The sequence below is a fragment of the Trichoplax adhaerens genome, genomic scaffold (genome assembly GCF_000150275.1).
Source record: "Trichoplax adhaerens TRIADscaffold_1 genomic scaffold, whole genome shotgun sequence".
In the NCBI taxonomy this organism is placed as follows: domain Eukaryota; kingdom Metazoa; phylum Placozoa; class Uniplacotomia; order Trichoplacea; family Trichoplacidae; genus Trichoplax; species Trichoplax adhaerens.
This window is the reverse complement of record NW_002060943.1, coordinates 1,832,944-1,856,312: the sequence shown is the minus strand read 5'-3', so window position 1 is coordinate 1,856,312 and position 23,369 is coordinate 1,832,944. Positions and strand designations below refer to the sequence as shown.

General features: G+C 34.1%; 4 protein-coding genes across 4 annotated transcripts; 2 read left to right on the top strand and 2 right to left on the bottom strand.

The window, feature by feature from the left end:
• Positions 1-27: 27 nt before the first annotated feature.
• Positions 28-2,066, bottom strand: TRIADDRAFT_51432 (uncharacterized protein; the record flags this gene model as incomplete). The annotated part of the gene is made up of 3 exons (XM_002107645.1): positions 28-92; positions 1,320-1,362; positions 1,800-2,066. 3 exons carry the CDS (start codon positions 2,064-2,066, stop codon positions 28-30), a joined length of 375 nt encoding a protein of 124 aa, XP_002107681.1.
• Positions 2,067-3,660: 1,594 nt separating this feature from the next.
• Positions 3,661-5,037, top strand: TRIADDRAFT_51431 (uncharacterized protein; the record flags this gene model as incomplete). Its single annotated transcript, XM_002108446.1, has 1 exon — positions 3,661-5,037. The coding sequence occupies one exon, from the start codon at positions 3,661-3,663 to the stop codon at positions 5,035-5,037; it is 1,377 nt and encodes a 458-aa protein (XP_002108482.1).
• Positions 5,038-9,333: 4,296 nt separating this feature from the next.
• On the top strand, positions 9,334-14,275 carry TRIADDRAFT_51430 (uncharacterized protein; the record flags this gene model as incomplete). The annotated part of the gene is made up of 7 exons (XM_002108445.1): positions 9,334-9,775; positions 11,710-11,859; positions 12,006-12,100; positions 12,238-12,353; positions 12,866-13,208; positions 13,661-13,728; positions 13,879-14,275. 7 exons carry the CDS (start codon positions 9,334-9,336, stop codon positions 14,273-14,275), a joined length of 1,611 nt encoding a protein of 536 aa, XP_002108481.1.
• Positions 14,276-16,660: 2,385 nt separating this feature from the next.
• Positions 16,661-21,898, bottom strand: TRIADDRAFT_20340 (uncharacterized protein; the record flags this gene model as incomplete). Its single annotated transcript, XM_002107644.1, has 14 exons — positions 16,661-16,715; positions 16,808-16,917; positions 17,000-17,065; positions 17,152-17,214; positions 17,382-17,461; positions 17,534-17,612; positions 17,706-17,875; positions 17,984-18,063; positions 18,156-18,228; positions 18,555-18,609; positions 18,724-18,770; positions 18,919-19,017; positions 19,695-19,766; positions 21,790-21,898. 14 exons carry the CDS (start codon positions 21,896-21,898, stop codon positions 16,661-16,663), a joined length of 1,158 nt encoding a protein of 385 aa, XP_002107680.1.
• Between the last annotated feature and the right edge of the window lie 1,471 nt (positions 21,899-23,369).

The window sequence follows — 23,369 nt, the reverse complement described above, 5'->3', positions numbered from 1 at the left end:
TAATTTAGTATTTAAAGCACTTTATCATTATGTTTTCTGTCCAACAATCCTTCTAGGTAAAAACGCTAAACGCCTCAGCTCTTTTAAGTTGCCTGCAGGAACAAAAATGATGGGAATGGCATCTTTAATTAACGCACTACTGGATATTACAGGGTGATTTCCTCAGAGTTGATTAATGGCGGGACTAATTAACTTACTGGGGAATCAAACTGTCTCTGCGGCACCTTTCAATGCAAACGGAGTACCATCAGTGCTCCATATAATCCTATTGAAGGGCCAAAAATAATCAATATGATCAACGTTGGACATACATGTTGATGGAGCATGATTTGTTTTTACGTTGCCTGTTGAATTAAAGACGCGAGTGATCATTTACTGACGGATGTCTTGAATGCGATAGTAAACAGTATGATTTCTTCAAAGTTGCCATCTTTTTTTATCTTGCAAATGGGAACTACTATCTGAATGGCAGGGATTTCAAATTGTACAGTAGTCACGATTGCCTGAACGAACTTTATGGAATGCAATTTGATAAATAGTAACATGTACGTTGGCTCCAAATCATCTCGATACCATCATGTCAATACAGAGGATATTTAAGGTTTAAATCGTCATGCCATGATTATGATATTGATTGCAGGGGAAGTAGACACAACCGTGAACAGTAGGACTGGCTAACTTGACTAAACAACTCGTGTCAGCTGGAGTAAAATAAACAATTGACTTGTCACTGAGCGTGCATGCCCAACGTGTAATAATTTCACTTTTAAGAAACGACTTTGGCAAGATTGTCCAACCATACTGTAGTCTAGACTGTACAGTATTGCTGAAAACGAAACTTTACGCCGAACGAATAATAATTTAGCGTTACTCTTCAAATTATCGACTATAAAATTTTTTTCGAAATTACTTTAGCTAAAATCTGGCGAAGGCTGGTTTAAGAGGGGGAAGTGGAGGAAATTCGGATGCCTCAATCTAATTCTTTATAGTGGATATTTGACCAACACACCCTACCGTATAGAGTCCTTAAATGGAGTGAAAACGCAACCCGAAATGAATGCAATCGCTTTCCAAAGACTGCATCACTACAGAAATTCTTCAGGCGAATCCCGCCCTGGAGTCGGGTTGACTTTTAACGACACTGCTGTATGATTAAAGAAGGAAATGATCGATAATCAAGTGTTGAACCGAACCTTTCTCAGATCTAATAGCACACTTACCTTCATGACCAGGATGATGGTGTAATCAGTACTGTACAGTACAGTAGTAGCATAGGTTTATGGATCAAGCATTTTCCACTTGACACATTTCTTAGCAACCTCTCTCTCGGCTGTCTATTTCATGACTACTGATTGCCCAATGCTATTGTATAATTGAAGAAGGAAATGATGGATATACAGTATATTCAAGCCTTGATGGGTAGGATGACCTTTTCGGCAGTGGACATTTCATCACATCTTGTCTGATGTCGTCTAGGGTAGCAATACTAAAAGGTAGATGGATCAAGTATTTTCCAGTTATCCATCCTTCTCAAAGGGATAGCAATTAGCTTAGGCAATTACTTTTTACTTCTATTCATGAATGGATTATTCTGCCCAGTCCATTCCCCTTGATGGGCAGGATGACATTTTGAACAGTAAACAAGTCATGACCACTTGTAGCATGTCGTCTAGTGTAGCAATACTACAAAGTGGATGGATCAAGCATTTTCCACTTGTTCATCCATTTCAAGGGGATAACGATTAGCGAAGGCAATTACTTTTCACTTGTATTAATTTGTCTATTCTAAGCTTAATTACCAATGTTTGATCGATATAATCGTGAGTGACACTTCGAAGGTCTTCTATATTATCTCCAAAGTTAATGAGTAATTGTGCCACATCAGCAGGTCCACGGCCTAAATCGGTCTCGTCTCCGTTGACTTCAATGTAATTCTCTCCTTGAAACTGCGCTACATCTCTTGCCCGTTGTTGGTTGTCATTTAAGAGAAATCTTGCGCTTAGATAGTTGGTAAAAATGCTGCCGAAGCGATCGCGAAGTCGATGGTCACCTTCATTTCGCGCCATCCTTAGTTTGTGCAGTAGTATGCAAAATGAAGATTTATCTAGGCTGCAGGCTGCTTTTATACCAATACTCTACATGGTCCAGCCAGCCAGTAACAGTACTACTCAGTATACAAGCAGTGGTACAGTACGTCCGCTAGACCGTGTCACCCGTGTTGACAGTCAACGCTGGTCATTCATTGGCTTTCTGATTCATTGCCAACGACGACAAGCAGTACGATACTACTCAGTACACAATCAGTGGTACAGTACGTCCTCTAGACGGTGTCACCTGTGTTGACGTTCAACCCAGGTAATTCATTGCCAATGACGACATGCAGTACGGTACTACTGTACTGTACGTCCGCTAGACCGTGTCACCTGTGTTGACGGTCAACGCTGGTAATTCATTGTCTTTCTGATTCATTGCCAACGACGACAAGCAGTGGTACAGTACGTCCGCTAGACCGTGTCACCCGTGTTGACGGTCAACGCTGGTAATTCATTGCCAACGACGACATGCAGCACGGTACTACTCTGTACACAAGCAGTAGTACTGTACAATGGCGATTTTTACAAGAATAACGGTACACTATAAATCGTGAAAAAACGAATTCAAATCATTTACTTCACAAAAATAAATGATACAGGCATGCTTATGAGAGCTTCTTCTTCCCACACATAACAATTTTGATGGATTTTGTTCTCAAAATGTCGCAAAACATTAGTGTTGATTTCTCTGAAACGAAAAGGATTGCGCTGGCTGTGGACCGTGTTTCTAGAACATTCCACCAACCTCAGAACCTGTTCAGGCAGCAGCTTCATACATGCCTCAGTGAATGTGAAAATCAATGGCGCAAGAGAGTACAATATCCATTTCTCTATTTACAAAAGTATTTCGTCCTGGATGGATTACATCATCTTTTTCTTCCCATGGCTATTCTTGCTCTACACTTGTACTGTACCGTTCATGGAGTACTATAGTACAACTCGGACGAATAACCATCCATTTCTCGTCTCTCTTTCTTTTACCAGGACACCAACCTGTCAGTTAAAACGAAAGGAAAAAAATGCAATCTGGGGGCATCAAATGACACCTCTACAGTACAAACAATCATGGTACTGTAGTACAGTACTAGGATACCGTAAAGTAGGTACTGTAGGATTCACCACGGCCAAAAACACCATCGTCGGTTGTCTCCTAGACACGACTATAAAATAACCCATTTCGACCCTTCGCCACTATGGATTACTATAGCAATCCAGTCATTTCGATTACAAACGAACGCCGTTTCTTAATCATTTCGCCCAATCAACCTTATCAAGATGCAACGCCATAGCGAGTAGCCATGGCCAAAGCTTTGCTCCTATCAAGCTTTTAATATCTTGACTTCGTCTTGAGTTGCTATTTAGGGTACGACATGGTCTATCATCAGGTCTATTATGCACACTGTACGGTATAATCGAGCACCAAACTGTCATCTGTCATAGCGGTCAAGATTGGATTGGATTCTGATGTTGCCAATGAATGAAGGATCTAAAGCCAATTGGATGCAAGGTTGTTAATAGCATTGCAAATTTGCAATAGCCAAGCTTGCATGGTATTGGCAGGAACGTCATGGGTAAAAAACAGAATAGTAATGGACAAAAATCGCAAAGACTAGCTCAACAACAACGAAAAAGAGATGAACGAGCTGCCAGGCGTGAAATACGCCGTCAGAAAGAACAAACGCAGTCGTCGAGTGAAGAAAACAGCTTAAAGTTACAACTGAGTCGGATACAACTGAAAATACGCCAAATCACCGGTGATGGAAACTGCTTATTTCGAGCTTTGGCTGATCAATTAGAAGGCCATGAATCCAATCATATCAACTATCGTCAACAAGTGGTGCAATATATGATCCAAAATCGCAACGATTTTGAACCATTTATGATCGATAATGTCTCCTTTGATAAACATATCCAATTGCTTGGTCAAGAAGGGACCTTTGCTGGCAATGATGCATTGGTTGCTTTTGCTAGAATTCATCGCCTTACCATTGTCATTCATCAACTTAATAAACCATGCTGGCAAATTGAAGGAATAGATGGGCCTACAAAGACTGGTAGTCGTGAACTCCATATTTCCTACCATGATTTCGAGCATTACTCGTCTGTTCGAAAAATTAAGGACAACCATCCTCATGCTGCAGCGGATGTGAAGTTAATTCAACTCAAATCTGATAGTGATAAAATTGCTTGCAATGAATCCACGAAAAAGAAACAGAAAGGGATACAAGATGCAACCGAAGGAAAATGTCATAATAATACTGAACCTAGAAGCCAAGATGCCAGTCATCCTGATTCTATCCCCCATTCTCATCCAACACCAGCTCAAGATACAACATCAACGACATCCATCGGTGCCAGTCCTACTCACTCTGAGACGTGCATAGACAAAAATGAAATAACGACAACAGTGACTACTAGCGCCTTAAATAAGAATGCTGATGCTACAAATTCTATGGGTAATACTTTCATCCATCAACCAAATGAAATTGAATTAGAAGTGATGCATTTATCCAATTGTACAGATATTAACTTGGTTAGGGAAGCCTTACGAGAACATGAATATAATATTAGTAATACTGTTGCTTATATTGTTCAAATTGAGGAATTAACCAGTCAAGATGGCCAAAGCACACAAAAAACTGCAGGGCATCATCTTCACCATACTGTTGCAGAGAATGAAGATAAAGTCGCCCTGGATAATCATTCGAATGGAAAGCTACAACAATCATCTTCCAAAGGGAGTAAAGGCAATATCAAAGGAAGACCATCTAGTCATCAGCAACCTAATAAATACATATCCAATCGTCGGAGGAAAGAATTGGCTAAAAAAGACCGACAGAAACGAAGAGACGAAAGAAAAAAAAATAACAATGAGACAATACAATCTACTCAACAAAATCAAACTCCAGATTTACCTAATACCTTGCAACTTTTGCATATCTAACGGATATGATCGTAGCTTAGGTTAATGGAGATAAAATATTCATTTATTGTGCAGATAAGGCAGGACAAATTTGTAGGTTACTATTTTATTCCATTAATGATGATATGCGTTTATAAGCAAAGAGTACCACCTTTTCATTATTCTGTTCAGATTAGTATTTCTTGTATATACGAGTATAGGTAAGCCTGAATTGAACGCCAACACTCTTTGAATTTAGGCGTCACTACATCTGTAGATTGTTGATATTTGTGTCCATAGATATTTCTAAATTGGATACTTTCCACATTTATGAATATTGTTAAAGCTTTTTACTTGTTAAATGATGCATTTAGTAGTTCATATTTCAAAGTCCAATATCAAGATAATCGTTACTACTGCAATTTCTTTTGTTGATTTTACTATTCTAGGGTACATCGGGCTCGTTAACCTTGTACAGTACTGTATGTATGGTACTATAACAGAAATTATTGTACTGTACTATGAAGCCTAGCTATTAGCTTACTAATATTCCACTATGTTATACGCTGTAATTAAATTTATATGATTATCATGTACTTGAAAATGAATGACCTAATCCGGTTAAAATGCCATTATCAATTTCTCTCTTAATGATAGCATTTGCCGAATTGAATTATATTGAATAAAATCAGTATTTTTCTGTAACAAATATTGGTATATATATGAGTTTGTGAATTGGCTAAGCTAATCAATATGCTTTATGAAGCATATTTGAATTGAATGCCCAGTAATTCATTTTTGTATTTCACTTGTTTCTTAATAACCCCAAGAGTACAGATGCAAATTTATTTTCTTATGATGGTAAATTGAAAAGATACTATAAATAGATTCTTTATTGATTCCTAGACAGTTTATCTAGTGTAAAACTATTTGGCTAGATTTGAAATCAATACTGCTAAGTTAACATAATATTTTAAAAAACTAAAATTAGGGTTGGTATAGTTACAATGTTATACAGTTTTTGAAAATACAATTATTTTTTTTCTATGCACACTCAAGGAGCTTCTAATTCTTGATTGTGTACTTACAACTAGTATAGTAATACTGCATACTAGTATAGTGTAAAAATAAGTTTACTGCATCAACGAGTATCTTAAATTAGCCAAACCTCTTGCATCGATGTACGTACAGATAGGCTTACGTTGTCATGACGAAAGTGCATCAATGACATGGCAGATTAAGCGGTAAATTATTTAGCTGTCTTACAATTAATTATTATCACAGTATACAGATTCCAAAACTATCATGACTCAAGGCACATCGACAAGTGCCATTAACTAGACGAACCTCTAACAGCAATAACTACGCTAAGGCTTATGTTATCAGTCACGATAAAAATCCATCGGTGACATGGCTTGGCGGGTTAAGGAATAAAATATTTCAACTATCTTACAATTGGTTATTATGGTACCCAAATTTAAAAAACTATCGTTACTTCAGATACATTAGCAAGTATCTTAAACTAGTTGAACCTCTTGCGTTGATATAATACGAACGCTTACTGTAGACCTACTGTATATTATTATTCACGATGAAAGTGTAGCAATGACATGATCGGTTAAAGCAATAGATTATTGTATAATTATTTAGCTATATTGCAATTCATTACTTATTCGTTATACGAATTCAAAAACTACCCTTATTTTATTAGATATATCAATAAGTAAGTTATTAAACTAACCCAACCTTTTGCATCGCTGTAATACGTACGCATAGGCCTATGTTGCCACGATAAAAGTGCACCAATGACATGGTAGGTTAAGCAATAGGTTATTTAATCGCCTTGCATTAAACTAATTAATTATTACGTTAATACAAATTTAAAAACTATCATTACTTTAGACATTATTAGTAGCCGTTGAATGACGTAAAACACAAACTCAGTAGAGTGCACCAACATCGACTAATTAGCACTACCACCCTATGACGAATGCTAGCGTGATGTAACAGCTTTCAATTTTTCGTCGACCTCACCAATACTGAAAGTAAGTACTGAAAAGGACAAATGAACATCCAGCTCGATCGATACAAGACTACCAAAGGCAATAATCCATGTTTGTCGAGAACACCAAAAAGTTTCATTTGCATGGATAAAAGCTGTTTATTTTGAATCGTCACTGATCCCAAGTTCACTTTCATGCTATTATAATAGTTAGAGTATTATATTAATTAACCACAGTAGTATTCTATTGCAATCGATTACAAAAAAAGGAAAGTAAACAAAGTAACATCGACTTGAACAGTAGAAACCTATCCGAGACAACATTGAAAAATCAACCAAGGATAGGAGTTGATTCGCTTTAATTAGCGTTGTTCATTCTGATTCCTACTTTCTGGTAGCGGTGCGAAACTTTAACGCCATTAAAATAGCAATAGCATTCATTAACTAATATTCCATTGAGGTTTATAGAGCATTCATTAACTAACATTCCATTGAGGTTTATAGAGCATTCATTAACTAACATTCCATTGAGGTTTACCGCGGAACAAGGAAAGACCATTATATCCATTTTACACATATCTCTTTAAAAGATAATAATAATAGAGCCTACGCAAGGTTACAATGGCGCATTGTGAATCAATCAAGGGCAATGATGTATTCCGTCCATCATTATCCATTACTGAGATTAATTATCATTCTAACCAATAATAACAATTTGTACTACGCGATCTAAACAATAATAAACAATTTTCAACGTCTTCAACTATTCCAACGATCAAAACATTACCCTACCAGATAGATGGAACGTCCAAGCTACGGCTATCAAGGTGTTTAGGTATCTAGCGTCTGCACTGGATAACATATCTAGTATCCATTTTGCAAAGATTAATTTATTACTTTGTACCTTCCTACTAACCCCATTTCAATACTTTACCTACTTTTACATTTACTAGAATCGTATTTTCATTACGATTGAAATCAGTTGGTACGACATAGAAGCCATAAGAATATCAACCTGTTTAGGTATCTATCACATCTACGTTGGATAAAATATAGCAGTATCCATTTTGGATAGATTAATTTCTTGCTTAGAATCTTCACCCTAACCCCATTTCACTACTTGAACTACTCTGATGCTTACTACAATCGTATTTTCATGGCTGCTGATATCAATTAGTCCGGAATAGAAACCATAAGAAAGTTGGTAGTGCCGGTATACGATAAAAAAAAATAATAACAACAACAACAACAACAACAACAATAAGAAGGATATTTCTCCGGTAGGCACGAACTCGCCATTCATTCTAGCTAACCGCAGCAATAGTATAGAACATTAAGCCATGATCCTGACGTCATGGTCTAAATTACGTCAGGAACGAGAACTTTTTTTCCTCATTTTTCTATTATTATGATTACTGACAGTGGATAATTGGAATTAACGGTAATTTGATCCACTCTTTAGCTGGTATTTCGTTAATGAAGATTGCAAGTTGAATGACAGATTGACCCTTTAAATCGTGTTAATCATCTTTCTAGAGTAGAGTATTATCTACTTGACAAGGATAGTTACAAGAGTCGATGCTATGAGGTAGGCAGATGGTCTTGTAGTTCTATTGGTTTAAGCAAGTTATAACCCATTCCGCATTTTGTAGGCTTGTGTTATTATTGCAAAATTGTGATCAATACTCTGATTAAGTATAATCAAAACATAGATAGAGATTAACTGAGTCGATGAATAATTACACCTAGCCTACGAATCAGATTGCATTGGATAACTGAAAAATGTCACTTTGATCGCCAATACTTAGCGCATGGATATTTAGTCTATTTTTTGCGCTATGATTAATCCGTGGATTAAATATAGCCAGAAATAATTGATTTATTGTTATTCTATCTTAATTGGATAATACTATTGGAATACTATTACACATAGTATGAGTCATTTTTAGACCGTTGCAGATTGTTTATTAATGGGCCTACGCGTATCTGAGCTAAAGTATAGAAAAATAATTCGCAATGACTTAGGAGTAGCGAAAAGTAATATAAATCCATTCGATGCTTGTGCCATACGGAAGCTATTGTACTGTATTCAAGAGTTAAACAAGCAAAATGTCATTAGAACTTGCGTAGTCTGCTTCTATTGGCAAACTGAAATTTCAATCAATAATCTACCCATGCCAAAAAAAAGTCTTATTATTAATATATTCATTTTCAGACTGGCTTTGAAGCATAGTATAGGTTAAGCATTTTATTGACCGACTTGGAAATTGGTAATTCTTGTCGTTTCTTTCAACTTGGGACGCGTGCAAATTTCCTTCTGGATATCAAGACAGAAAATGGAAGAAATTCGTATATCCAATAAGTCGACAACGTTAATTAGCCAAATTATCATGCAAGATACATTACAATTAATATGGCCTAGAAATAAGCTAAGGCCTTGCCATGTCGTCTTAACTCAGAATCAAATGTGTATTAAAGTATCCGATAGTGGCCCTCCAGCATCACTACTAGGTGATGATGGCGTAATACAACTAAAAGATGTTATTGGCTGTAAAGTATCAAGAGGTACATCGACGAAACGCCGTGATCGTGGTGGCTATTTGACCTTATTTTGGTATCCAATGCGCAAGAAAAAGATTGGTTCCGCTTGTAAGAGAATTTCTATTCCAGTCTATTTACGTGTTGCCCAATCGAAGGAAGTAGAAGACAACATCAAGATTGCAGATCAATGGCATGCAGCCATTATATGCGCTTTGCGTGGTATCAAGTATCAACCAGGTACTCCAATTGATTGTATCAGAGCATTTATCCATAGCCAGATCTATTCGATTGAGGATAGTCTTGCATCCATCAGAGTGTAGAGATTGCCTTTCCATCACAACATAGCTGCTATTCAATCACCTTTTCTACACGTGTTTATTCGTCGTCTTTGCTTTAAAACTAATACCTCGATCGTTATAGAAAAATCCTGAGGAAATTCTACTCCGCCCATAATGTCTTCACTCCTACCTTTTCGCCAGGTTTTGATGAAAGGAATACACTAACGACCACTCAGTTAGTAGTACCATATTTTACTTTTAAAAGGGCCAATTTGCTATCTTGCTATAAGCTTTACTTAGAACAAATCACCCATACAGCAATATGATAACCGTATGCTTCACTAGTTGCACCGACACATCGTATTAATTCCATTCAATAACTATCTATTCTTCCGTCAGAAACGCTATTAAATAGCCAGAGATTGCTACCATTAAATATTGGAGTAAAAATGTTTCCCATTATAAATTATTGGGAAATTTGTTATTGATGAGGTCACACTTCAATTTCGCCATGAAAAGCTCTCCTCTAAGATGTTTTAATAATTTGAACAGATTTGCTATTCTAGCGGAGGCTTTACTGATGGTAACAGTAGAATTCTATATTTTCGCAATATCGGCTATTTCTATAGATAGACTTTAAATCCGATTAGCTTTTCGATATTGAAGACTATCCTCTAGTTTTGTTTTCTTCCAGTACTTATGAAAAAATATTAGTTTAGTCACGTTATACGAGTATGTCAGGTTGTACTCAAATTGTATGACAGTTTTAAGCGATAATTTAATTACTTCAAACAAAATTGCTCCAAACAATGGAAAGTAAAAAATGATTCATCACTTCCTACGGTAGAGCCACTAAATATTGAATTTAAATATTAACGTTTACGGCTAAATGGATCGTTAGCGATGAAAAAGAATCTAAAGATCATCGCTAATTGCTAAAGCGTATAGTAAATCGGAAGATCCGACGTTTGCAAATAGGATAAAATATTTAGAATTCTGCATAATGTTGTTATGATAGAACAAGCCAGTTTTCTCTGCTTATTATGCCATTGCAGCTGTAATCGAAGTTCAATCCTGGAAGAACATCTTTACGCTTCTATGTTAAGATGATACAATATTCATGAATTATCATGGCATCATTTTCTCGATCCTTACCACAATTAAATGAGCCTTAGCTGTCTAACATCCAGCCAATAGCTTACATTCCTATTAAGAGACATTGGTGCGATATCGTAGGGCATACAGTGTATGGAAAGAAATTTCCCTATAGTGCAGTTTTACGTGTTTAATATCACACTACCAACACTTGATAATCAGAGAATATCCTAATTCTATAGCAGCCACGATTCTTCTCAACTTCATCATTATTTGATGAAATACTGGGTTAGTATTCCTTAACTAATTTCAATCCTTAACAATATTGCTGCGTTAAGTATACAATGTTATATATGTGCCTCATGTAAAAATTCTTCTAACCTTTATCTAACCATAATTGACGACTTTATTAACCCTAACCCACGTTGCTAACATTTAATCCTTAAAATAATCTTTGAGCTTGTATCATTTTAGCATCGCTGTCCCGATCTTTATTAAAATAAAACATTTTATGAAAACCTGAGAATCGAATTGCCACTTTGATCCTGATCGTGAAACTATCTCACAAATTATCTTTCAGTAATTAAAATGATCATCGAGACTATAATATTTACATAGTTAAAATAAAATAATCTTTATTATCATACGATCGATTTATCCACTTAATAGATTGTAATATTAGAATACAGTAAATATGACGATCGATATGATATACGTATATAAATCTTAAAACATCAATACCGATAAAATAAAAATGAAATGGACTCATAAATTTTTTTATTTCTTAACAATATCCAGATCTAGGATCAAAATCTTGCCCAGCACCACGAAAATTGTTGGTTTTTATTAACCCTTGTAGTGGATCTGGTAAAGCTAGTAAAATTTTCAACGGCAAATCAAAAGATATTTTAAATGAAGCGGATATATTATGCGAAGTTGTAACTACAGGTACAACGATGTAATTGCTTTAATGTTGAGTAGCTTTAGTTTAAAGGTCATTTTCAAAATCTACTTATATTAATAACTAAGTGAAGCTTTCATGTAGTAATTGATTGACTGCGGACAGATTAAACTTAATTTTCTTTCATTTATAGAACGAGTCGGGCATGCAAAAGACTATATCATTAATGCTAATCTTTCCAAATGGGATGGTATATTAGTTGTATCCGGAGACGGATTGATTTATGAAGTAAGTTTGTAACTAGTAATAGCGATATTAATTTATTGCATAGGCTTGCCAATAAATATAAATGTAAGATGAACATGATGGCTTATCGCGTGAACATTGTAAATAAGACTCATGACTGGTTCAATCTCTCTGATTAGGTTATAAATGGACTAAATGAGCGGCAGGATTGGGATACCGTAAGACATATGCCTATTGGTATTTTACCTGCAGGATCAGGGAATGCACTCTATGCGTCCATTATGAAATTTTCAGGGTAATGATTGATCATTAGATTGTGTCTAAGAGATAGTTGGAGCTAAGGGATGCTATGTAAAGATTTATGAAGTTTCTCATTTATTAATAATCCTAAACAGATCAAGCAATCTTGATTCTCTAAATTAGTTCTATACTAGCTAGGTTGAAGCATGCACATAGTTTCGTTCTGTGTCTAAAAATGGCATAGCCCAAGTACTGCTTTAGTTGGTTTTATTCTTTACTTCGAAGGGCTATCAAAATTATTAGAATATATTTAGAGTCCATTTGCATTTATTATGGATTGAAATAAACGTATCAATATTTATCTTATTAATTTTATACTAGTAGAATAGGACTATCGTCATTAATTAAGAAATATTAACTTGTAGTCAAAGAATTTCCACCTGTATCTCATTCCTTGCTTCATTATCAAGGATGAATCCTATCGCATTTTTAAGTCGAATTAATTTTCATAACTTGGCCTGTGTACATATATGTTGATTAAGTAGTTTCTTCATTATTTTATTCTAGAGAGCCAAATGATATCGTCAGTGCCACCTTTATCATTGCAAAATATTCAACTCGTCCGTTGGATTTGATGCATTTACAGTCGAAAAAAAACAATTTTCTAGCCTTTCTATCTATAGGATGGGGAATGATTGCTGATATTGACATCAAGTCAGAAAAGTTTCATTTTCTTGGTTCTAATCGCTTTACTGTAGAAGCAGTTTCCATGATTGCTAAACGAAAGGTCTATCGAGGCAAAATATCTTACTTACCTTGTGACAAGGAGCCTGAAGAAACTCGAGAATCTCAATGGACGAATAATGGCAATGTCAGTGAACGTTCTGCTGTTATGGATGAAACATTTAACGTAAGTTGATTGGAAGTCAGATTGATTTTTTATATCTGTAAGATTTAGGTTGCAGTAGTATTCAAGTTTTTGAACGTAATATGGCTAAATGAACAGTTCTAATACTAATTCCTATGGAATGAAAAGTCAGTGTTGAAACTCCTAATTATTTATTAGCTAGATAAACTCTCCGTAATTCATGCAACGTATAACATAATAAAAATAAACAAATAAAGTCCATTCACTTTGCAAGCTAAATTGGATAGCATCTATAATAAACATATTGCATGTTTAATAAACAAATACTGCATCGTTTAGGCTCATGTTATCTTGGCTTTGTTAGTCCATATATTATACTGTAATTTATTGAATATTATCCGCAGCCATTTACAATAATAATTAATTCATAACATGAAGCAATGTCAATCGATGCAAAAGCGTAAACACCCTACATTCTCACCTCGCATTTTTAGTTTCACAACGATGATGATATGAATGTTACACAATTGGATGCCAACCATCAACAATCTGCTATTCTGACGTAAGTTGATGCAACGATCATATTATTTTACTTGATATAACTTTTAAGAGCCAATAATATCTATGAAGGTACAATGGATTAAGAAAGTACGGAGATTAAGCTTGATTTATAAATAAATAAGGAAATAAATTATACCTTATTATTTTGCAGAGTTGGCGATGATTCAAATCCTATACCATCACTTGATAAACCTCTACCGAATCAATGGAAAGTAATTGATCAGGATTTCATTACAGTTGTCATCGGTAATTTGCCTTATTTATCGACGGATTTCCTATTTGCACCGCCATCAAGACTAGATGATGGCAAGGCATATATTGTGGCAGTCAGTGATAAAGTTAATCGTAAAGGATTAACTAAAATACTCTTATCAACCAAGAATGGACAATACATTGAATCGCCTGATGTTCAGTTAATACCATGCAAAGCATTTCGTCTTGTACCAGAAACTGAAGGTGGATATTTAACCGTAGATGGTGAAGTAGTGGATTATGGCCCAATTCAGGGTACCGTTGAAAAAGGTGGACTGCAAGTATTTTGTTTATAAAAAAGGAAGAAACAATTTCCTGACTTTGTTCTACTAGGCATTTATTTAATTAAACTACAATTAAAATTACATAGATACATCAATTTATTAGCTGGTGTGGTGATAGATTTTATTGGCCTAACTGCAATGATAAAAAGGTTGATGACTTTGGCTCATCGCTTATAGTTCTGAACTAAGCTAAAATAATTTTTACAGCCTTCATATTATTTATGGTAGATGATGTATCGCAACAGATCACCTTAAAATTTCATAAAAGATTATCTATCCAGTATAATTAAAAGTTATTGGAGGATACTTTTACTTTTAGCAGCCAAAATAGCCACACTTGTATCGTATGTTCTCAGAAATATTAGGCTATAGATTTTGACGCTCTTTAAAATATTCCTTGGTTATAGACTGGGCAACAGAAATAGACTATAATAATTCGATGTGTTGTACTTTATAGTCTTTCTGGATGTAATCAAAAGAAAGTGCTAGTTTAATAGCCATTAAATTAAAGTTAATACTTATTTACTATATTCTAAATGACCATCGTGATTATTTCAAACAGAATAATTTCTACCACAATACAGTAAATCTAATTATGGTTAGTATAATGCCAATATCTAAGATCAGGCCTGATATGGTATCATTTTAGATAGCATTTTAGGTTGTGTACAAGACTTTTATGATAAATCTATGTTAGATAATTATTATAAGTGATTAAAAGAATTGTTTATTCGCATAATATTATTAAAACAGTATTAATTTCACGTAAATTAATACGCTTAATGGCTTTTTGTTATGGCCATATCTTTCTTGATTTTTCTTATAAAGTAAACATGATCAAGATCACGGTAAGATTTGTAATTTTTTGTTAAATAATTTACTTAACTGTTTGAGCTACTATAGATTATAAATTTCAACTAGTAAGTCATTATTTTTGCATCATTTTGATTCCATAAATGGAAAGACTGAATATGTCTATTTCATGATTGCTAGAATATATATATATATATATACAGTACAGCATATATGCTCGTAGATAATTTAATTACAATTGTAGATAGTAGATGTGGTGAAATAGTATTGATCGCCCCATACCTGCTCTATAGATAATTTATGGTGCAAAATTGCATAGTTCGGATAAAGAAATGGAATCCAAGAAGGACTAATACAAAGATGTATCTACCATTTCTAAATAAAAATCGAATTAACCTAAAGGCTATTGCCGTACTTAACATTATATGGCTCTTTTAGATAGTTTATTGCAAACTTGCAGCAATATTGTTGGTTATTGTTTGGGTTATTAGTCTCTATCAACGCATTTTCTATTATCTGCTATTTAACATCAATGAAACGCCATCATACCCAAAATTTCCATTTGCTTTATTTAAGTAACTGCAAATTTATTGTAACGACGTATTTTGAGAGATTTCTATAGGCTTAGATATTTAAAAAATAATTTCCTTGGACATAATAGAATATGTACCCTAACAGCACCTGAAATGATTCATGACTCATACCATTTTCTTCAGTAGTACAAATAATTTCGTGTTAAATTGACATTTAGTTACTATCTACCTTAATATTTCTAGTTGGCAGTTTTTATAAACATGGTAAGACTCACGTGAGTTGATAGACAATCTATAAACTTTATTATCAATAATGAAAAGATCAAATACTTTATGTTAAGATACTATGAGGATAGAACATGGCTGATTGCAATGAATTAAACTAAAGTTCGGAATGATATAAAATACGATAAAGCCATTTCATTAAATTACAAATAGTTCACAACCAAAATCAATGGTTTCATAGTTTAACACCATAAAATAAAAAAAATAATATGGCTACAAATACTTGAATGATCAACAGTCTTAAATCTATATCGCTCTTTATTCTCTATCTTATGTGCGAGTAAATATATTTCTAACTCTTTACTATTTTTTAACTTCACATTTTAAAGTTTGACTAGAGCATAGAACTGTACAAATATGATAGTCTTACAATGCAACATTGTACATATTTATCACTGGAAGGAAATAAAAATTAAGTATTGGTACCTATAGACTTTGATACAAAGTTACATAGTATCTATCCTTACGCAATAAGGCACTGCGGTAACGTATACAGTAATAATTAAACAAGAATACTGTTTAAAAGGCAGCGATAGTTCAATATGAGGCTAAAATATAATCGTTAAATATTAGTCAAATACAACAGATATAATGTACAACAAAGCAATTTAATTTTGCTACTTTGGTATAGCTATTTTACAGTTGATGTATTAATCTAAAGAATATAGAGATATAATTTTTTAATTGTCACTAGTTGCTATTTATAAGAAATAAAAAGAGATCAGATAGAGTGTTGTAGTATATACTTCATAAATTGTAAAAGGTACTACATGTCAATTATTTCGAAATCGTTATCACTATCGAAATGCCTTTCTTCTCTTCTGATTTCTGTAAATCCTGCAGCTAATAAAAATAACTTCATTAGCCATATTACGCACTTCGGTCATATTAATGTTTTGAATAAAGCAATTACATACCAACATCGGATGTGTCATCGTATGGACTATTTGGCAGTACCAGTTCTGGCCAATGTGGAGGTCGTTGTTCCACTACCTCAAACAACGGAGGCTGTGCACTATTTAACTACACACAGCAGTGCAAAAAGGGATAACACCAATATTTATTCGTATTGATGTAAATGTAAAATTGAAAGATATTTCTTGACAATACATACATCAGTAAAATCGCGACAAAGTTCGTTAAATTCCTCCTCGGTAGCACTGTAAAATCCCTATAAAAAATCTGTCCGAGTTAATAACGAAGAAAATAATACAGATGTGCAATAGTTATCAGTTACTAATATGAATCAGCACTAACGAGAGCAACGGATGGATCCATGTACGAAAAATGCAGTCGGTTAGTGCCTTTCTGATGATATGTCTACATTTCAAAAATTTAATAAATATACATATATTACAATTATATACAATATATAATATAAAGAAATTAGATGATAACGTTAGCATTTGTGATCAGAAAGGTAAGATTATCGTATACGACTACGTCATTTATACAATCTGTATTATGTTACAAATCTTGATTAATACCTTATCCGAAAAAGGACAGTTGGGCTTTACTTTAACAGTTTCTTGCACAGTATGCGGATCCAAGTACAGCAAATAATCCCCTAGAATTTGCATTGAATATCTTATTTTGAATCCTTAGATTTCTTAATTTATTTTTAAAGGATTTTAGTTACCTTGTATACCAATAAAATAGTGTGCACTGTTAGGCTTTCCTCCTATTATTCCTAATGTATTTTTTATCCTAAAGCATTTCTAGTAAATTACGTAAAGAATATTTTAAGCCTGCTAATAGAAATTGGTAAAGCATAGCTGCCACGTATAACGATTTAAGTTAAACGGTTTTACATTTAATTTATCTTTGTAAATAGGGTTAAGGTCCGTTAAACCTAAACGTAGTGGAATAAAAAGTAGTAAAGGCTTCCAAGCATTTGATTGCTCATTAGATGACCCTTGAGCATCACTATTAGCAGCGTTTCCTTGCGACGTTCTGGTGATATGATTGTGGCAAATTTTTTCTATAAAAACACAATTAGGTGAGTAAAATTATACACAATTTCGTTTCAAAATAGTGAAAGTAAAAAATTCAAGTTAAACCTATATTGCATTCTAATTGTAAAACCTACTTATATCGTCAATAACAACAATGTTGTCCATAGCGACATAAACACCCATTTGACTCCATTCATCAAACATGATGAGTTTCCTAAGACAAGACATACATAAAATTACGATAAACATAGCATATCATAATTGACTTAAAGACAGATGGTTGAGAACTTCTTTAAATAAGCATACTTGAGTACTTGTGCGGCTGTATTCGGCCCGAACCATTGACTGATTTTTTTCCCTTCCGATACTCCCATTTGTGCTGCAAGAAAAAAATACTAGTTAATAATTCAACGATAGATTATCAGAAAAACGTTTCAACACACTTCCAAATATTTAGGTTAAAAATATCCAATACATTATTGTGACTAAGAAAATTTTATAGCCATAGAAAAGCTTGTAAAAACTACGATACTTTGTATTATGTAGAGGCTAAGCAGAAAGAAATTGATAACGCCACAATTATCCATAAGGATAAATACATTATGTAAATCTGTTGGTATCATTACTACTGTACAAGAGATAGATCAAATGCGAGAGTGTTAATACATCTTTTAAGCATTTAGTAATTACTATGCGGTCAAATACCGATTTGATGGATTGAATAGAGACTGTCTTTGGAGTCTAAGAATAACTTTAAAATCTAAATACGTTGAAGTCAGACAAATCCGGCAAGGTTAGTTGTTCAAATATTTCAAACAAAAATATTTAAAAATTGTAATCTTATACCAATATAGTTGATTTAGGAGTATGTTACCTTCCAATAATTCGCAAGTTGCTCTTTATTTTTAAACCAACGCCAATCTATTAGAATTGAAATGATAATTTGTAGCGTGTTAATAGAAATTGCAAGATTACAGTATCAATAGTGAAAAAAGAAATAAGTAATTTCTACGTATAAGAGATTTTATCTAAAAATGCGAAGACAAACGAATGAGCCATCTTCATTTACCTCTGCCTAAATGTCTCATAACTAATGCCTGGCCTAATATCATTTGACCACAACGCAGCATGCAACCCCAGCCTTTATCGGATGTTGGGCCGATTCCACCTATGAGATGCATTAGCAATTAGAAAATCATTCAAAGTTAGCGTCACTTGAACTAACTGACGAAAAATTGCACCAGTGCATGATTACGTTTAGTGCCGAAAAAATATTTAATGAAATGGAATTTTTATATACACTTATTCTTTCTTAATATAATATGTAGTTTAGTCGTCAATTATACTCACGATCATCACTAGTAGACACAATTTTGCAATGGATGTATTGTATTTTATATATTATCATTGCTAAATATCGTTCAGTTATTAGTTACTACAAAAATACAATGACTAGACTACTAAATTCTACAGTACCATAGAACTTGGTAATCCATGACAATAACTCATGCATTGTATATAGAGGTTAACGATTACCGAAGCATGATTGATCACTATCAGTGCAATATTATAAACAGAAAGGTAAGATAAAATTATTGGATCATAGCATGGAAATTACTGACATAAAATTACCAAACAATTGTCGAATAAATTTAAAGAAATGTAGGCTATTTTTTGTTCCTTTTATATTAAATTACGTTCAGGGAGTCACAATGATGGGTTGCTCTATAATGTATTGTTCATCATGGACAGAAAGATTATACATGAATAGCTATCCTATGATTCCTATCAACGACAGCAAGACTTGAATATTGCTAGTGAAATGTTAAGTGCTACAAGGCCTACCAATTGGCGGATAATTTTTCCTATAGGTGAACCAAAATTTCGAATTGATATCAGCGATCAATTTATCAAATTCTGTAAAATGCAAAGATATAAAATGATCAAATTAATCGAATGATGACAAGTAAGATTAGGAAATTTGCATAATGAACACCACCATTAGTAAAGGCGTTAGATATTAAGGGCACAGAACATTAATATCCGTACATCGTTGTAAATAACGTCCAGAATAGCATATCTGTGATCATTTTTTACACTCATACCCTATGGCGTATGAACGATAAATTTCATTTGAATTCCTTCCTTCCAAAGGATTGAAATACTGAGAAATTAACCTATCTTATTATAACGCTGACTGACACATTCATAATTAAATGGATGACCTACTTTTATATTATAAAACTTATAAGAGTAGTACACACCGACGAAATTTTAAGTTTTAATTCCCGTCCTGTCTATTTAACCAAACTTTAGGCTTTCTCCGGCCAGCTAATAGCGCCTATTCAAAATGTTACCGTATTAATCTCTGTCGATGCTAATACAGATAGAATGACAGGGAAGGGAGCTCTGATTATAGTTGATTTATAGTTTTATAATAACTGGTTTAAGATTGAATAATAATCTTTAATTGCTACATGAGTTTAAGATACGCTCTGAGTTAGAGTTATTCGACAATGGCTGTATCAATTAAAGTTGTTTTTAATTCATTTTTAAAAAATTCTCCTACAATTAATTGCAAGTGAATGCTTGATAAGGTGATTGAGAGGCAACGAATATGAAGGTCATAAAAGTTCGCAATCGAAAAAGGCTGATATCTCGTAGGTATGATTAATTAAACCTGGCTTCTAAATAAATTGTAAGGAAGGAAGCGCTCAGTTATGTTCTTGCCGTAGAAATTTTACTAAAAGATTTTTAACTTTAACCGTCCAAGGATAGAAATTATGAAACCTGCATTAAAATAAAAGGATGGCACTCGCCCAAATCAAGAAGTTCGTTTTTTAAGAAAAATATTATTACCGTATATCATTTACGAGTATATCCCTGAGAATTATCTAATGAGGCCATCTATTGGCTGCAGCGATGATCATCGTGACGATGAGATGTTTATGCAGGTACGCGTATACGCGTATTTCAAATATTGTATTTATAGACTAATAGAGGAAAAAGGACAATCTATGAGCAAGTTTTAAATAAAATCGCTGATACTGAGATGGAAAGCAATAACAATTAGCATCTGTCCATCGTGACTATCACAACATTCGAAAGTCTAGGTAATTTTACGGGTACTCATGTGATGTAGTATAAACTAGTTATAGAGGAATCAGAGCTACTTTGGTACGAAGAAACGGCAAACTACAGTGTTAGTACCACTCCTGCTACTAACCGCCATTAATGCTGTACGTAAATTGTCTAGACTGCGTACTGTATGAGGACACAGTCATGGGAAAAAATTTTTACGCAAACTACAAGAAAATACACTGTGGTCAGTTTTTTTGTTGATAAGACTAAGAGGTAGGAAAATGATTCAAATTCAGATAGGTTTGCAAGTCTTGTGAATACAGCAAGAGTTGGTGGCTACTGTAGTGATGTCGGCGATATTTCTGTTTACAGCTTAAAATATTCATAAAAAAATTAGTACGATGACCCATAACCCTATATGTGTGTGTATCTTGTTTGCATATACTGTACTGTAATATTAAAACATCAGCAGAATGATGGCCATTTTTCTTTCGTTTTTCTATGGCTGGCCTCTAGAAAGGTTAAATTCAATCGGACATGCGAGTACTGCAAAGTTATATATTGGGGAAAGACCGTAGTTTACCCAACAGATTAAGCTGAGTGAATTATAAATTATTTTACGGATGAGATTGTAACTAGGCTATGAAAACCACCTAAATATGTCATTGTAGATGAATCAATAAGTATTTAAAGTTGATCAAATTTGTGTCCAATCGGTATCAATGCAGAAAACCGCTTTCAAATGCATTGTAGTTCATTGATCAACGTATCTACCACAGTACATTATCGGTTGAACTACTTCTTACTGTCAATTAAGAGGTATTTTCCTTTCTGGTATTTGATTATTAAATTAGCTTACCTTCTAGTGGATTGTAACAGCAGCCCAATAACCAAACTGGTTCTCGGCCATAACGGATGGATCTTTCTTCGATAAAATCCACTTCATAAGTAGCGCAAGCAACGTCCATCATCATCATTCTGTCACCACTAATGTCAACCCAATAATAAAGTAGAAATCGCTTTGAATAAAAGAGTATACTCTACACTGAAGCAGTTAATTTCTTCAAGAAGATAATGGCAATGATCTCTTATTCCCCACTTTCCAATCTATGGGCTAGTATAAGAACAGTTTGAAGGTCAATGGAGATCTTCTTTTCTTGTTGTCGAAAAGAGCAAGAAAATACTCGCGACGAGAAAGGCAGAAAGAAGCTGTACGCATTGAACGCCTTCGTTACTGTCTTGAATTGAAGCAAAGGATGGCAAAATTAGATGTAGATTAAATTGATATTGTCTATGTGATCTCTATTTTCTCCTCTTAATTTTCTTTTCTATCGTCTAATGGCGTCAACAACGTTGTCAATGCTACTTCAACAGTCTAAACATGAAGTTGGTCAAGATTCATCAGATACTTAATTGCTTAATGCTTAATGTACATTCAGTATACTGGTTTAGAGGGTGTTTTAACTCTCGAATGAGGTCAAGGGAACTAAAGCGGATCGGTTGGGATTGAATGGCTGCTGTTTACAAAAGTCTGACTCATACAGTACAGTACTAAATACCATAGAGGTAGGCAAAAAGTGTTTTACCTCCATAATATACATACAATGTGCAGTACTGTACGGGTAAAAATTTTTTTGACTTTGACTGTACTGTTTCTATCTCCTGTTGTACCCTACAGTACAGTACGGTACAGTACTGTACTGTACTTTACAGTGCAATATACTGTAAGACAGTTCTACTGGAGTGCCAGTGGTATGCTATGAGGTGGTTGAACGGTAAATAAAAAAAAAATAAAATGAAAAACGGAATAGAATATATCACTATAAAATAAAACGAAATAAAGGCAAATAAAGTATTTGACGTGTGATATTACGTAGATATTACGCTTTAGTACTGAAAAACAAGATTCTCATCTATGGACCACTATACTAGATCCTACCATCAGATGTACGCGTATAACTGTACTGTACTACTGTAGCACAATGAATCAATTTTCACTGCACTGTATACAGTGTAACAGCATAGTAGAAATTTGTCAACGATTTTTAATGAATAAAATAATTGTATTGTCGGCTGTACTGTATCCTTGGCCACTGCGAAGAAAATTAGGATGGTCATTCTTCCAAGTTAGGATCTGATCCCAAAACTATGCTACTGTACTTGATTATTAAATGTTTATGAGCAGGGACTAAAGTAAATATATACGCGTATACTGCATACAGTACAGTAAGTGTCAAGAGACTTTATCATAAAGTACAATGGTTGTGGCTGTGCGTGGCCACTAAAGCAGGGTCCAATAAGTCAATTGCACTGTCAAAATGGATCAATTTCATTTCTTGGAGATAAACTTTATAATTTAAAATCATAGTAGGTCCAATTGTATACGTTGTTCGATCTGTTCATTTCAAGAAGCGCAGCCGTTTAAGTGCCATCATGGTC